The sequence below is a fragment of the Blennius ocellaris genome (genome assembly GCF_963422515.1).
Source record: "Blennius ocellaris genome assembly, chromosome: 6".
Lineage (NCBI taxonomy): Eukaryota > Metazoa > Chordata > Actinopteri > Blenniiformes > Blenniidae > Blennius > Blennius ocellaris.
In genome coordinates this window covers 22,602,290-22,617,914 of record NC_137655.1, presented here as the reverse complement: position 1 = coordinate 22,617,914, position 15,625 = coordinate 22,602,290, and the positions used below count along the sequence as shown (strand labels likewise).

At 41.6% G+C, this 15,625-nt stretch overlaps 2 protein-coding genes across 2 annotated transcripts; both read left to right on the top strand.

Moving 5' to 3' along the window:
- Window positions 1-5,314: 5,314 nt before the first annotated feature.
- On the top strand, window positions 5,315-7,635 carry col8a1a (collagen, type VIII, alpha 1a; the record flags this gene model as incomplete). The annotated part of the gene is made up of 2 exons (XM_080498348.1): window positions 5,315-5,612; window positions 5,708-7,635. 2 exons carry the CDS (start codon window positions 5,315-5,317, stop codon window positions 7,633-7,635), a joined length of 2,226 nt encoding a protein of 741 aa, XP_080354474.1.
- Window positions 7,636-13,568: 5,933 nt separating this feature from the next.
- On the top strand, window positions 13,569-15,111 carry jagn1a (jagunal homolog 1a; the record flags this gene model as incomplete). The annotated part of the gene is made up of 2 exons (XM_080498720.1): window positions 13,569-13,657; window positions 14,649-15,111. The coding sequence occupies 2 exons, from the start codon at window positions 13,569-13,571 to the stop codon at window positions 15,109-15,111; spliced, it is 552 nt and encodes a 183-aa protein (XP_080354846.1).
- Window positions 15,112-15,625: the final 514 nt, after the last annotated feature.

Here is a 15,625-nt window from a genome sequence, read left to right as displayed (position 1 = left end):
TTAATCACAGAGTACAAGTCGGTGAATCAGTATCACAACTTTTATCCCACAAATATATCGTACAGAGGACTGAGAGGGTTTTATGATTTCAGTATAAATTTGGAGTTAGTGTTATTTTGCCTCATGATTATTGTAAAAGACTATGTTTCTTTATGTTTATTACAAATTCCCCAAATAACTAATTTAATGCTTTGTCATGAGTCCTTCTTTTTGCAGAAAATTTACCATGTATTTTTCACATTGTCTTTTAATGAAACCATTAATGGTAGTTACATGAAACATGTTTGTTTCTTCTTCAACATACCTCCCTGCTTTATTAATGACCAGAACTCCTTGTCACTCACTTATCTGCAACATTTGCAAACCAAAGAGTCATTTTATCTCCTTCCGAGAAAGAAACATTTATCTCAAGCCACAAGTGATGTGTAACCTTCAAAAAGAATATATTACATGAAATAAATGTATTTAATACCTGCTCTGAGTGTGAAACAAGTCTTTCCATTGCCATACTAGGATTTCATACATATTTCAATTGAAGAAATATATATTTTTAAATTCAAGTCTTTCTAAAGATTGTCTACTGCACAATTAAATCTAAATGTCAATAAAAATGTGTTTATTTACATGTAATGTTGTGAAAGACACAGGAAGCCACTGTAGAAAAGAGAAAGTCGCAGATATTTATTTATGTATAGCGCTGAATTGAGGTAGTAGACCCCTCCTCTAAAGTCTGATCTATATGATCTGCAGAAATATTTGAGGTTTAATATCTTCTTTCTGAAAGGTGAGGAAGAGCAACTGCGTCCGGCATGCAGTCAGATCATCGGTGACACTTCGCATCTTTATCACTAAACAAATAAAAAGCTTGCAGGTCCTCCAGGAACTCCTGATGGATTTCTTTACTCTCAATATATTTACCTGACAAAAGTCTCAGTGCACCTCTTTCTTCTGGCCTCCCTGTGAAGCTTCGCCTCACAGGGGTCTCTTGAGGATGAGGATGGATTTTTTCCCAGCATGCCACTCTTGATAACTGGCAAAACTGATAACTGATATAATGAATTAAGCTGTGGTGCAACAATGAAACAGGCCCCACAAGCTACAACCATGAAAAAAGAGGAAGTTAAAAGCCTTGAACTCACATGGATTTAAGATTTTAACTCTTTTTCTATATACAACTTCAGTGTTATTAACTCTTGTGTTGTTTAATATTAAAAACAAGGATTAAAAAGACCAAACTACTACTTGTGGTGAGGCTATGTGCCATTTATGGGCTTAAGGCAGAAAAAACACTGTTTATTTGAAGTTGGATATACAGTCATAATTTTTGTTTTTATTAATTCTATATTTTACAAGGGTAAGTCTTGTTTAGATGAGTTATTTCATTTAAGTATTAAAGTCTGATTATACTAAACAAATTACTGACAGATCATAAGGACTCGAAAGATTTTACAAAACTCCTCTTATCAATTTAGTTAAGTGTACTTCCCAGTTCTGTTCAAACTTTACTTGGAGTTGGGGTTGACTTTATCCAGTAATAAAAGTTGTTTGATGAGATGCCAAATAGTTCATCATTTTGATCAGGCCTCTGCAACATGTGGCTCTTTGGCCCTTCTGTAGTGGCTCCATGACACTTTCACAAAATTATACCTAAATAAACATTTTATATACACACACACAAAGGGTTAGGGTTAGGGATTTAAAAAAAGACATCACTTAATAGATAAAACCACAAGAAATGGAGAAAAAGAAATTGAAAACTGAAAGTAAATGACTAGGATTTCCCCCCCCCCCCCCCCCCCCAAAAAAAAAAAGAAAAGCTTAGAAATATAGAGGGAAAAAGAGCCAGAATGGTCAAAACCTCTAAAATCAGGTGTAATGATATATAATGAAATGTTCCCCATCCTAAAAAGTAATTGGAACTTTGTAAATTCAACATACGACAGTTTATGTTCATATATCAAAAGTATATAATGAAACATTTAAGAAGCTGAGTTGGCCTAATTTTAAAGGTTAAACGCGTTTTACAGCTCCAGTTAAACTTGATTTGGTGGAAAGTGACAAAAAACGTCTCTTTTGCTCATAAAAGGTTGCAGACCACTGATTTAGATGCTCAGACTCACACACAGGAAGCGTACGTGTGTGTGTGTGTGTGTGTGTGTGTGTGCGTGTGCGTGTGCGTGTGCGTGTGCGTGTGCGTGTGCGTGTGCGTGTGCGTGTGCGTGTGCGTGTGCGTGTGCGTGTGTGTGTGTCAAGCCTTCCAGTCTTCAGTGATGCTCGTCCTCTAATTCTGCGTAGAGGCTTGACGCGTCCCACCTTCACAGTGTGGATGAGGATACTTGGAAGCGACTCGAAGTGGCGAGAATAAGTCGCCGTTCTTGTTGAGTGAAGTCTGTCAGTAGCATTCCTCTGGACTCGTCGGCATGTCTGGCCTCGGGCGTGCTGGAGAGCCGCTGCACTTCCTTCAAAGGCCACCTCTCATCGGGGGAGACAGTGGCACCGCCGTGTCAAAATCACCAGGCCACTGAGAAAAGGCCAAAGGGCGGGAAGAGTCCAGAGAGCCAGTGATGGAGTGGACACTGAGGATGTGGTTTAGGATGTGGATTTGTAAAAACTACACGTCAGTTGGCTCATATGAAACTCAGGGTTGCATTTGAACTTAATTAGAACAGTTTCACCCTCATCAGAAGGGTTCAGCCACTGGGACTCTACTTGAGAATCATTCTGATTATCCAGGTTGAGGTGCTTCGGGACAGTGTGACTTCTCTCTGGAGAAAAGGTGTTTGTTGACCTTCAAGATGCATAAAAAACGAGAGAGTACATTCAGAAACGACTCTTTTCATTTTTATACGTGCCTGTACTGAATGCGTGCACACAAGAGCAAAGACATTCCCACTCAAATGTGAATAATGTCTTCTTTTGACTGTTACAAATACATTTTAGAACATGTATTTTGGGAATATTTTGGTGTTTGTGTTGTTGGGTTTTTTCTCACTGCATAGCGTACAAAAATGTGATGAGCCAAATCATAGGAATCATGCTAAAAAGCATCATACTAACCACAATCACATATATTTCACACTGGAAAAAGGGTACTTTTTTTTTTTACTTTACTTTACTTTACTTTACTTTACTTTACTTTACTTTACTTTACTTTAAAGTTAAAAAAAAAAAAAAGATTCACTGGATTGCATTCAAAGTAGGATCATTAATGCCGTTGAGCACTGGACCTACAGTACAATATGTTCGGTTATTATTATTTTATTTCAGTTAAGTTTTCTATATTTAACTTGAAAACTTGCACTAGTTTCATGTGAACCGGCGAGCAAGAATTCTCATCAATCGACAAGTGACAGATTTGAAGCAATGGAAATTTGCAGAAGTTACTAAATATGGTAAGGAAGTTGAATGATTCATTTGACCTTTGTCAGGCCCTCTTATAACCACATATCTGTTTCCACTATCTTCCACTGAAGTGGAGGCTGAGATCTTCACTTCAATGTACAAAGAAAATCTGCACGAGTCGTTATGAAACTTGTCAGTGTTCATTGAGCTCAGGGAAACTTACAACGGACATGTTTGTAGTTCGACGATGGTTGCTAGATATAAATACGTGGTCCTCCCAACATAACTGAACATTAACTTTGCTTGCTTAGGAATATACGTCGAATCTGATAACTTTGGCTGCTGGATCTGTCAGATACCTGTAGTAAAGAGATTCAATCTCTCCGAATGGGGAATCGTCTGCGGTGGCATCTGGCTGTTTTGTGTCATTGGTGAGATCATTCAATGTGCTGGGATTCCTCTCTGTGTTGTTCAGTTGAAGTAATGTTGGAATGGTAAGAATCCTCATTATTACCAGCAAGAGGGGTGAACACACCGGTGCTTTAGCTCGAAGGTGGCAGAAATACCTCACACGCTTGTAAAAAGAAGAAAAAACTTGACTTCATACAGATGTTCACATTCTCTCGTCACTCTGCTTGTTCAGCCAAGCTACAGAAGCACACAGTATCCTGTACTTTTTTTTCGTAATTATGTCAGAATATTTTTATTAATGAAAATATATGTTTTTTTTGCGGTAGAGGTTTTATGCCTGATGCTGTTCTTGCACCAGAAGGCTGAGATGGAAGTGTCAGCTATGATGTGTGGCATCATGACCAATAATGAACAGATGTGAGGAACAGTTAAGGCTGAGAAGATAACGCCAGAGAGTGCAGGCTGAGAACATTTGAATGTGATGAGATGTGATGAAACAGAGGATAGGCTGCTATAAAGGCAGACGGTTGGCTCTGACAATCCCTGAATGGAGCAGCCAGAACCAAGGAGAATGTTTTTTAAAAAATCACATCACCTTCAATCCATGATTTTCTTTTCATTCACAGATGATTAATTCTGGTGAGCTTTATTCATAGAGCATTCATATTTTTTTCTTAAGTCTCCTCAGGACAGTTTCAGTCTGACATCCAAACATATATTGTGATCTTACTATGGCTCCCCCTGATGGATAAGTTGTGGAAAAAATGTACACAGCAAAGTGGCATGAATGGAATTTCACAGCCAATGTGAGAAGTTTCTACTGAAGTTAAAATGAACATTAAATGTAACTATTAGATTATAAACCAGTATTGACAAGTTAAGTGTAAATAGGTTTCACGGTAGAGATTGCAAACAAACATGTTTATATTATTATTTGAAGAAACATGTCGATTTCAGAAAATGGGTCCGTATAGCAAACACATTTATTTGAACTGATTTGAATCAAACATTGATAAATAGCATACTGATGGATTAATAATGGCAATGTTGTTTTGAGAGGTCTTTCTGGTAGCTTCCCTATATGTTTTAAAAGCAGGCTAACCCTGAATGTCTTTATATGGCAGGCTACAGTCTGTCTCCCTCTGCTGGACAAACTCACTACGAAAAAAACAAGACCAGTCTGTCTGTAAAACCAAGCAGATTGTGAATTTATCAATGTTTTCTCGCATGGGGATGTTATCATGTCATAAATGTAAACTCTAAAACCTATTCTTGACTTTGGCATCATTTAGCATTGTCATTTTGACTTATTTTAACAATCCAGCCACTGCTTACAGTGCGGTCGGTTGAGTTTCACTATTTGTCCAGCAGAGGGAGACAGTGCGGCCCCTCACTCACTGCTCTTTGCTGATGGATTTGTCCACGAGACAAATTAGACACATTAGAATAACGCCCAGGATAAAGTACCTTTACAGACGTTACGCCATCAAACAATCTGTAAAAGCAGTGACATCCTTCCTTCATGTCTTGTCTTGTGCTTCCTTCCACACAGGCCTTGGTCATGCCTCCCCTCCCCGCCCCCCTCTCTCTGCTGCTGCTGGTACAGCTGGCAGCCCTCGTGTGTGTGAGTGGTGGGGCATACTATGGTCACAAGCAGCACCCTCAGCAGTACCAGCCAATACAGCACCTGCAGCACATGGGCATGGGCAAGGAGGGCTTCCCACAACAACAGTACCTGGGCAAAGAGCTGCCCTACATGCAGTACCCCCACTACAGGAAGGAGCTGCCGCAGATACCCATGCACAAAGGCAAGGACGCTGCTCGAAAAGGCGGCGGCTACAATGGTGGGCAAGACAAAGGTGAGAGATTCACAATTTCAACTGGCAAAATGAAAAGATTAAAAAAAAAAACATGTTCTATGATGTAACAAGTTCTGGATTTCTATTCTTTCCAGGTCAAACGATCCCCAGTGGTGCTGAAGGGATTCCTCAAGGAGAACCAGGTCCAGCTGGGCCACCTGGACCCGAGGGACGTCAAGGACCTCCTGGACCTCCGGGAAATGGTCAGCCAGGACCAGCAGGGCGACCTGGACCTCCTGGACCACCCGGAGTGTCTGAACTGGGAAAACCAGGTTTGCCAGGACTGCCAGGCAAACCAGGAGCAAATGGAGAGGCTGGGCCGCAAGGAGAAATGGGGACGAGGGGTGAAGATGGGCCAGCTGGACAGCCAGGACCACAAGGTCCACCAGGACCACCGGGACTTCCAGGAATAGGTAAACCAGGGGTACAGGGATTACCAGGCCAGCCAGGACCCAAAGGAGAGCCAGGCCACAAAGGTCTCCCCGGACTACCAGGGTTGCCTGGACCCAAAGGAGACAAGGGAATGGGCCAACCTGGACAACCTGGTCACAAAGGGCTGCCAGGCCCTCCTGGACCTGCTGGGCCAAGAGGGCTACCTGGATTTGGAAAACCAGGGTTGAATGGTGCCCCAGGTCCACAAGGACCACCAGGGGACAAAGGTTATCCAGGAGAACAGGGTCCAGGTGGGCCACCTGGTGAAGGAGGCCCACCAGGCCCACCAGGTCTGCCTGGTCAAGGAAAACCAGGTCAAAACGGCTTGCCAGGACAGCCGGGAATGCCCGGGGGGAAAGGTCATCCGGGACCCCCAGGTTTGCCAGGAAAACCAGGGCTGCCTGGGTTTGGAAAACCTGGACTCCCAGGACCAAAAGGTGATAAAGGTTTGGGAGGGCCACCTGGATCTCCAGGACCAAAAGGAGATAAAGGTCATGGAGGGCTTCCTGGTATGCTTGGACCACCGGGCCCAAATGGTCCAGCCGGTCCACCAGGCCCTATGGGACCTCATGGGGGTATAGGTCTACCTGGTCCCAAAGGAGATTGTGGCGACGGAGGACCGAAAGGGCTTGATGGAGCCAAAGGCACCCCTGGTCCTCAAGGGGCACCAGGAAAAGATGGCCTACCAGGGGATCGTGGTGAGCCAGGACCAAGAGGTCCACCAGGACTGGGTGGTGCCAAGGGAGATGATGGACATAAAGGTCTCCCTGGTACTCCTGGTGTTCCTGGACTTCCTGGTCCAAAAGGACAAGGTGGATTTCCAGGTGAAGCAGGACCTCAAGGTCCCAAAGGGATCCCGGGAATGGATGGTGCTGCAGGGCCAATTGGACCTCCCGGTACAGCTGGACCAAAAGGAGATAAAGGTCCCGCTGGGTCACCAGGCATCGCAACTGAGGGTAACCCAGGTCAGCCTGGTCCAACTGGACCCCCAGGAAAAGATGGCCCACTCGGACCCCCTGGACAGCCAGGTTTGCCTGGCCCTCCTGGACCACCAGGCACACCTGGACCTTCTGGCTATTCCCCTGACATGGCCGGAGTGCTGTCTGAGATGGGCCCAGGACTGGATGGTGTGAAGGCCGGGAGTTATGGGAAGAAGGGCAAGTATGGGGCCGAAGCGATGGGCCCCAGCGGGCTGGAGATGCCGGCATTCACCGCTGTTGCGACAACCCCCTTTCCTCCTGTGGGCACGCCGGTCGTCTTTGACAAGCTCTTGTATAATGGCCGCCAAAACTACAACCCAGAGACTGGAATCTTCACCTGTGACATGCCTGGCATCTATTACTTTGCCTACCACGTTCACTGCAAAGGAGCGAATGTGTGGGTGGCTTTGATGAGAAACAATGAGCCGGTGATGTACACGTATGACGAATACAAGAAGGGTTTCCTTGACCAAGCATCAGGGAGTGCAGTATTACCTCTACAGCCCGGGGACACTGTGTACATTCAGCTGCCCTCCGATCAGGCATCAGGACTTTATGCTGGGCAGTACGTCCATTCCTCGTTTTCGGGGTACTTGTTATACCCGATGTAACTCCACAAACTGCAGGCACAGAACAAGGCGACATTAAAAACAAGGAGGGAGCTTGTTTTTGGTATAATTTCAACTATGGTCATGAATTCCATTAGACTGAGTAGTCATACTTCTTTTTATTTCCACTTGACATTTATTTATACAGGAAATCTTGTTGATATACAGGTTCTCATTTTTTCAACAGTCCTGTTAGTAAAGTCAATCTGTTGATCTTGTCAATAGAAATGAGAAGAAAAGATTAACTATTTCAACAAACAATATGACATTTGAGTCTCTATGTACAACATCTTTTGAACAGTAAAGGCTTTTAATTATTTTGATATAAAATGAAAAACATTTGTTAAAATTTGAAAAAAAAAGGGGGAGAAAAAACTGCATCCTCGGAAGACCTGAAAATGATTTTCTACCAGAAATTATGAGTGCAATTCATGAATTAGGTACAAATGCTCCGTGCATGTACATAATAATGACAATAACGCTGTTGTCAAAGAGCAAAATTAAGTCCCTGCCCCATTCAAAAAATGTGTAACTACACCCCCAGGAAAAAAGAAATGAAATAAACACAAATTGGTGGCAGGAAATTCATGCACATGCATGCAGAAGCAGTTTTCTTTTTCTCTAATATTAACAGTAAGGATATGAAATCCCCTCTCGGCGAAGACAGTGATGATCAATTACTCTTTTTTTTCTTTTTTTTACAGAAGTGAGTAAATTTTTTGCCTAGTTTTTTGGGGGTAAACACATTTCTACCTGATTAGCCTGCAATCTAGTTAATTTGGGGACTTGAAGCTAATAGATATCTGTGAAACGCTGTGTAAGAGCTAAGGTTAGGCAAAGTGTTTTAGGAATCTGAGGGTGAACGGAGGATCTGCATCTATCAGGGACATTGTTATCGACGGGTGACAGTTGAAGTAGTCACCAGTAAGACTGTATTACTAAACAATCAAAAGCCTGTGCAAAATATGTTGCAAACCAACTTGACGACTCAATGAACAAGAATGTAATAGTTATTTTTTGTATTAATGTCTGCAGATAGGTTTATGGATGGAGAACTGTAAACAGAACCTTTTTTTTTAATGCAAAAAAGTCAAATTCACATGATTTTGTATGGAAAAGTACTCCAAATGGCATGCTAAACATTCAGACACATAATCCATCCATTTCACAAGGGTTCGTCCAACCTGAGGGGCTGAACTCCAGCTCCTCGGTCAGCAGCATGAGAGGAGAAAACTTCTCATGAGTCTGCATTGACACAAATTATTTCAAAAATTCTGTGAATTTATCCGTTCTTTTAAATCTTTTCTGGACCACAGTTTTTGATATGAAGCACACTGTCAGATGTACTGATGGTAAAATCATTCATGCCAAGGAAACAGTTTGAAACGGTGGATTGTGAAGTGGATTTTTAATTTTTTTTTAATCTAGAATGCTGTTTGGTCTCCAAGTGAACGGACTGAACCAGGATCCACTACATCCTCATTGTCCTTGTTTTTCTGGATGCTGTTTTTGCAATCACTGGACTAAAAACAAAGTGTTGAATGTTGCAGCAACTGATTCACTTCAACCGCATGTCAATGTGTTAATTGTCAGTAATTTATTAGTTTTACTGCTTTGGAACATAAAGGGAAATAAGCATGGTGCTAATATTGTCATAGTAATCAAATAATCTGTGTATTAATGTTTCAAATTTGTTATTATTGTTTGTGTTGGTTTTTTTCTAAATAAAAATTGTTTTGAAAAAAATGTAATCGATGCAATGTTCAACTTCACAGGAACATGTGTGCGATGTGAGGAGTCATCATTTAGATGTTTTTATTTGGAGACAGCAGCTTGAGGGTCTATTTCCACTGCCATGCCATTGCTCAAAAGACCCAAGTCACAGGTTCAGGATCCAGTGAAGATATTCAGTGTGAATGTCGTACACATGATGTCAGCTGTGTTTTCCCCTCGACTTATCAAACACGGGTTCATTCATCATAAACTAATTTGCATCTTTGTTTGAACTGGACCAGCAGCCTCTCGGTGTTTTCATAGTGAGTCACATAAATAACATGCCTGGCGTTTATAATTGTCTTTAATCAGGTTTCTGGGTGAAACAAACACTGACAGTCCCTGTTGGATATTTGACTTTTTGTGAAACTTTGCACACTCGTCAGGTCCGGCGGAAAAATGTGATAATTTGAGGGAGTTACACATGTGGCTTGTGAAATGGCTCAACGGCGGCACCTGCAAAATTGCAAAACGGGAGCCCCAGAATCTGGTCAGATCGGCCTCAGAGTCCATCCCTCATCACAGTCATACAACAATTCACAGCATCAGCTATGGCGCCACCTGCTGGAGACTGGAAGGGGAGTGAAAAGAACCTGAACGTGCTCCTTTTTCCCTCACACTTTACATTCGAGTCCAGATCCTATCAGAGCCATAACCACCATTGGGCGTAGCGCCACCTACTGGAAACATGAAGCGAGGCGTTACATGCTCCGTTCTGGCTTAACTCTTACAAAGTTGCATGAGAGTCCGTGATTGATCGGAGACTTGGCCTAGCGCCACCTGCTGGTCACAGGAAGAAGGGTGACGTGCACAAAACGTCGACATACGACACATTCCGACGTGCGTGGGTGTGTGAGGACCCGTTCAACCCACGCGGCTTCAATTTAATTTTGAATTATAGATAATGTGCAAAACTTCAAAATGTTATAGGACAAATAATCAAATGCTGAGATACACCCAGCAAAGTGGGACTTCTGATCAAAAAGATGCACAATCCAATAGGTGTCTTTCTCTGCTATGTTTCTGGAGGGCCGTCCTAAATCTTTTAAAAATGTGATTGTGTGGTGCATTTTCATGTATGTAAACTATTTAAAAGTGTTTTACATATGCTTGGCAAAGCAAGACAAGGGAAACATGAATGAAATGATATTGAAGGCCACAGCAATTGTTAAGATTGAACTATTCACTATTGAGCTAAATATTGCATGTTGATAATAACATAAAACATGAACAATAGTTTAAGAGAAACTAGAAATACATCATGATAATGACAAAATACTAAAACACCAAAGGGAAAGGGATGTGGCAAAACTGATAAAAGTGAAATATACGGAAGAATACAATTATATATTGATGAGGGGAACAGAATATTACTGAAAAACAGCTATTATGATTTTAAAAACAAAGTAATTGACACTATAATCTTTTCAAAGAAAGCTTTTGTTTAAAGGTTTTAACACTTGCAAATGTCAAGGGAAACACTGGCTTGATGAGGATTGTGTATATCTAGTAATTCAAGTGTATATCTAAGTAATTCAGAGGACGAAAAGAGGCTGAATAAAGTGATGCATAGTTCTACATTTACAGAGATATCTGTTTTCAAAAGTGTTATTTACATTGAACATGAGTCAGATTGTGAAAGACCTACCATAATTATGAAAGGTAATGATTATTTTTATTACATCTACCTAATTGAAATCTTAGTTTAGTATCTGTCTGGCAGAAGGAATATGGACATTGCACAATTGAAAGTGTCACATTAAGCTACTCATTGATAGTGATTGTTGTTGTCGTCTTACTGTTTACGTTGTGACTGTGATAAAACTAGTTGAAAATGTGAGGAACCGATTCCTGTTTCTTATGTTGAATCTGGTTCCAAATCCCAACCCTCTGACAAGGCCGGATTTTTGTCTTGTGCTTTTTAAAACATTAACTGCGGTCACTGCAAGGAACAGCATCTTTCCAGAAGCTGTTAGACTGTTGAACTCTGATGGTGCCCTGCAGCTCTGCACCCTCCATATAACCTACCTGCAACTAGAGACACTTTCTTTTGTAGTAACATGTCACACCTGTCCATCGTTTTACTTTTGTAGACTCTGTATAAAATCTTTTTTATTGTGCCTATGCTATATCAGTTTTCCATTCTGTTCTTGGATTACTTTCAATTTTATGGTCTACGTTTATGTTTTGGTGCCCACCGGTATTCGAGTACGTAATCTCGTACCATGTAACATGTACTGGCAAGACAATAAAGAATCATTGAATCCTTGAAAGTAAATACAGAATACATCTATATGATTTTGCATAGGGAAGAATACTGTGTTAAGAGGAACTTGTCTTTTTTTTTTTTTTGCATTGCTGGCATTAAGTCTGAAAAATAATAAAATTGCCTTTACAGTCAGGATCCATCCATGTTTTTATTCACAGTCCCAGTTTAGGGGAGATGTGTGCAGATCTGGGTGTGATAGAAGTGTATAGATGTGGGTGTGATAGAAGTGTATAGATGTGGGTGTGATAGAAGTGTATAGATGTGGGTGTGATAGATGTGTGTCGTTCCGAGTGTGCTCTGAGGACAGATGCTGATGCTGCGGGGGGAAGGGCGATCGGTGCGCACTACGCATGCGCAGATCTGCTCCTCGTATTCATTCATCACATCCTCCGGAGACACAACCTGCAACAACTAAAGAGGGACGAACGCAGTAAGTACGTACATTCACAGTGAAATATCCTCCTCTGCTGTCGTGGGTCGATGATAAAACGCCGGTAGCCTCACGTGTAACACGGATCTGTTAAGATCCGGAGGCCGCAGCTGCAGCTATCATGTGTTGGCCTGCTCTCCTGCAGGGCTCAGCTGATATCGTCCTGAAAAACCACAAATGTCTGTTTGGATGTTAGTTTTCATCATGGTGTTAGAAAGAAGAGTGTTCCGTTTGATATAGCTCAGTCTGAGCCATTATTTGGCGACCTGTTGTTTTGTTGTTGTTAGGTTTTTTTTTAACATCAGCATTGTGGCCACACGTACGTCCTCTTATTATATCATGGGCTAATTACTTATGTGGGAGGTTGTTGTGAAGATTATATTAAACAGTCAGTTTTAATGTGAAATGGAAGTTATTTTGATGTGAGAGCAATGACTTTCTTCATTTTTGAACAGTGACATATCATATGCTCCTATAGTGTTTTTGTCTTAAAAAAAAATTAAGATAAAGCAATAATTACAATATTCATTATGTTTTCAAAATTTTTGCTGTTTTTATGGTTTATTTAATACCAACAATTGCCATACCTCACTGTATTTTTTTAAAATCTGTTACTTACTGGCATAGTTATCACTATCACACAATGACAATATTCATCCTCTGTGTGGCTCAGTTGGTAGATCAGTTTGTTTTTCAATCATAATGTTCCAGGTTTGAACCTCCATCTCAGCCAAATTACATAATTAACATGTGCCTGAGCAAGAAACTGGACCCATCAGGACCTCTGATTAGAGTGTGAGTGGGTGAATGTGACAAACACTGTGGAATGCTTGGTGACAGCTGGCGCAGTGAAAATCCGGCTTTTCCTACAACTCGTGACGTGATGATGTATTTCAGGGGTGTCTGGCAATCAGTCCATGGTCCTCGGGTCCTGATTTACCCATTGGAGGTCACACTTTTACAGTTTAGCGCCCAGTGTTGTCTCAGGGAGGCTTAAACATTTCTCAGAAAACTATGGGGTAATAACTTAACTCTGAGGGCCAAAACGGAAATTCTCTACCTACTTACCTGTGGCAGCAACTGTGTATTAGGCTCATGGCCTTTTTTTTTTTGTTTGTTTTAGAAAAGTTCAGGTTGTGCATGATAGATTTTGTAGAAAGTTCTTTACATCTGAATATTACCAGGGCGTACTGGTGATTTTCTGATCTAAAACTGAAGTGAAATGTTTTTCACTGGTCCATCACAATTGAAATGAAATCAGACTGTATGAAATCCCTAAACTAAAGTCTTCACAGCAGTTCCAAAACTGCCTACAGTTCCCTGCAATTCAGCAGCCCTCTGCGCCCAGTATGTGTAGCTAAGATCATAGGTTAGGGTGGGTTAAAGGCCAAGACAGAACATCCCAGAGGGAATCAATAAAGCCTCTAATTATTAATTTGTGTGTGTCAGTAGGTTTCTGTAAACATGACATCACGCGCTGGCCTCAGAGCTGCAGGCACGAATGGAGCTGAAGTCCGTTACAGAGAGAGGGTCGTCCCTCAATACCAGATGAGGTAAGTCACTTGTGTATGTCTGAAGCCACGTTTACACGTACCTGCGTTTTTACAACAACAACAAAAAGATCTTTCCCCCTCTTATGTTTGCAAAAAAAAATAAAAATCTTCATTTACACATGATCGTTTACAAAAAAAAGAGATTAATTTACAGGGACTCAGATATACACCCGGTTCAGAGCTACAGTGAGCGTGACAAACGTGTAGGGGGCAGTGTGCTGAGAATCATGATGCCATCCACAGATTTAAAACACCAGATTCCTCCAGCACCGCCATCTTGCGCTAAACATATAAATCCCAGGCTAGAAAATCGACAAAAACATTTGTAGCTCGCTCGCTAATCCACGGAGCAACACAAATAATACCTCATTTTAAAGCTGAGGAAAAGCTCTATCCTGTGGAAACCTCATGGAAAAAAATATTTGGAGGAGAGCTTTAAACTGAGATATAATTTTTGTTGCTATGTGGACTAGCGAGCGAGCTTCGAATGTGTTTGTGGATTTTCTAGCCTGGAATCTATATGTTTAGCATGAGCGGGAGACCGTCCCAAGATGGCGGCGCAGCAGACGCGTTGCATCAACAGGTGCTGATAGGCCGTGCAGCATCTGGTGTTTATATCCATGTCCCAGTCAATCAGAGTCCTGGAAAAAACACAACGTCACGAATGGCGCAAGTTATTTACTGTTCTTTCAACGACCGATAAACAAGCGGCGCTCCTCCTGAATGTGGCGTTAGAATATCAAACGAATAAAGCACAAGAACCTTCAGTGGATCCATTTTCACACAGGTTGAATTCGATGTTGTGACATGAATCTCCGTCTACCCGGCTTTAGATGCAAACGAAGACACGAAGCTGTGTACAGTATATGCAAGAAATGCAGACAAATGTTGCAGCTTTTGTAAATACGTGTAAATGTGATCCTGAGACACTGATGGCATTATTTATGAAGGTTTAGAACCTGGCGGGGGTTTTTTTCTTTCTGTTTTGCAGCGCTCCGCTCAAGTCAGAATTACGGAAGTTGAACCTGGTCCACCTCCTGCTGTGGCTGCTGGTGGCGGCACAGATGAGCATCAGCCACTTTGACCTGCTATCACATGACACGGTGTGCATGCCGTACCAATGGGAGTACCCGTACCTTCTGAGCCTCCTCCCGCTGCTCTTCAGCAGCCTGTCCCTGCCAAAGAACAATATCAGCTACTTGGTCCTGTCCATGATCAGTGGCGGGCTGTTCTCCGTGGCGCCTCTCATATATGGCGGCATGGAGATGTTTCCTGTGGCTCAGCAGCTCTACCGGCACGGAAAAGCCTACCGCTTCATTTTCGGCTTCTCCGCAGTGACTGTCATGTATCTCATCATGGTGGTGGCGGTTCAAGTACACGCCTGGCAGATATATTACATGAAGAAACTTCTAGACTCATGGTTTAACACCACTCAGGAGAAGAAGAAGAAATAACGAAGTGGGAAAAGACACCAAACTGTTCTTTACAGTGATTCATCCTTCTAATTATTATCTCGTCATCATTATTATTATGTAACGCCATAGTTTAGTTTCTAATAGTTTTACCATGGAAATGTACTCTTCATTGAAGTGTGCAGATTAGTCCCGAATCCATATTTTTATTCAAAGCAGAAAGTTTGTTTGTCATTCATGAGTGGTGTCACAACACAACAATAAACGTCTTCACTCTTTTGTTCAGCAGGAGGTTTTTATGGATCAGAATAAATTTGTGAAAATGCCATTTATCCAAAAACAATTTCTTAATTCCAGCAGAATCAATTAATAGGGTGCATACATTATTTACAACACTTACCACATATATTGTTTGGACTGTTTTTTTTTTTTTTTGTCTTTGTTGCATATAACAAATAAAGTTGAAAAATCAGAATATATGTTTGCAATGTCTTGTTTTTGGTTCAAGTAAACGTATTGTTAAGCCATAGGGTGACATTTACCAAGACAGATACAA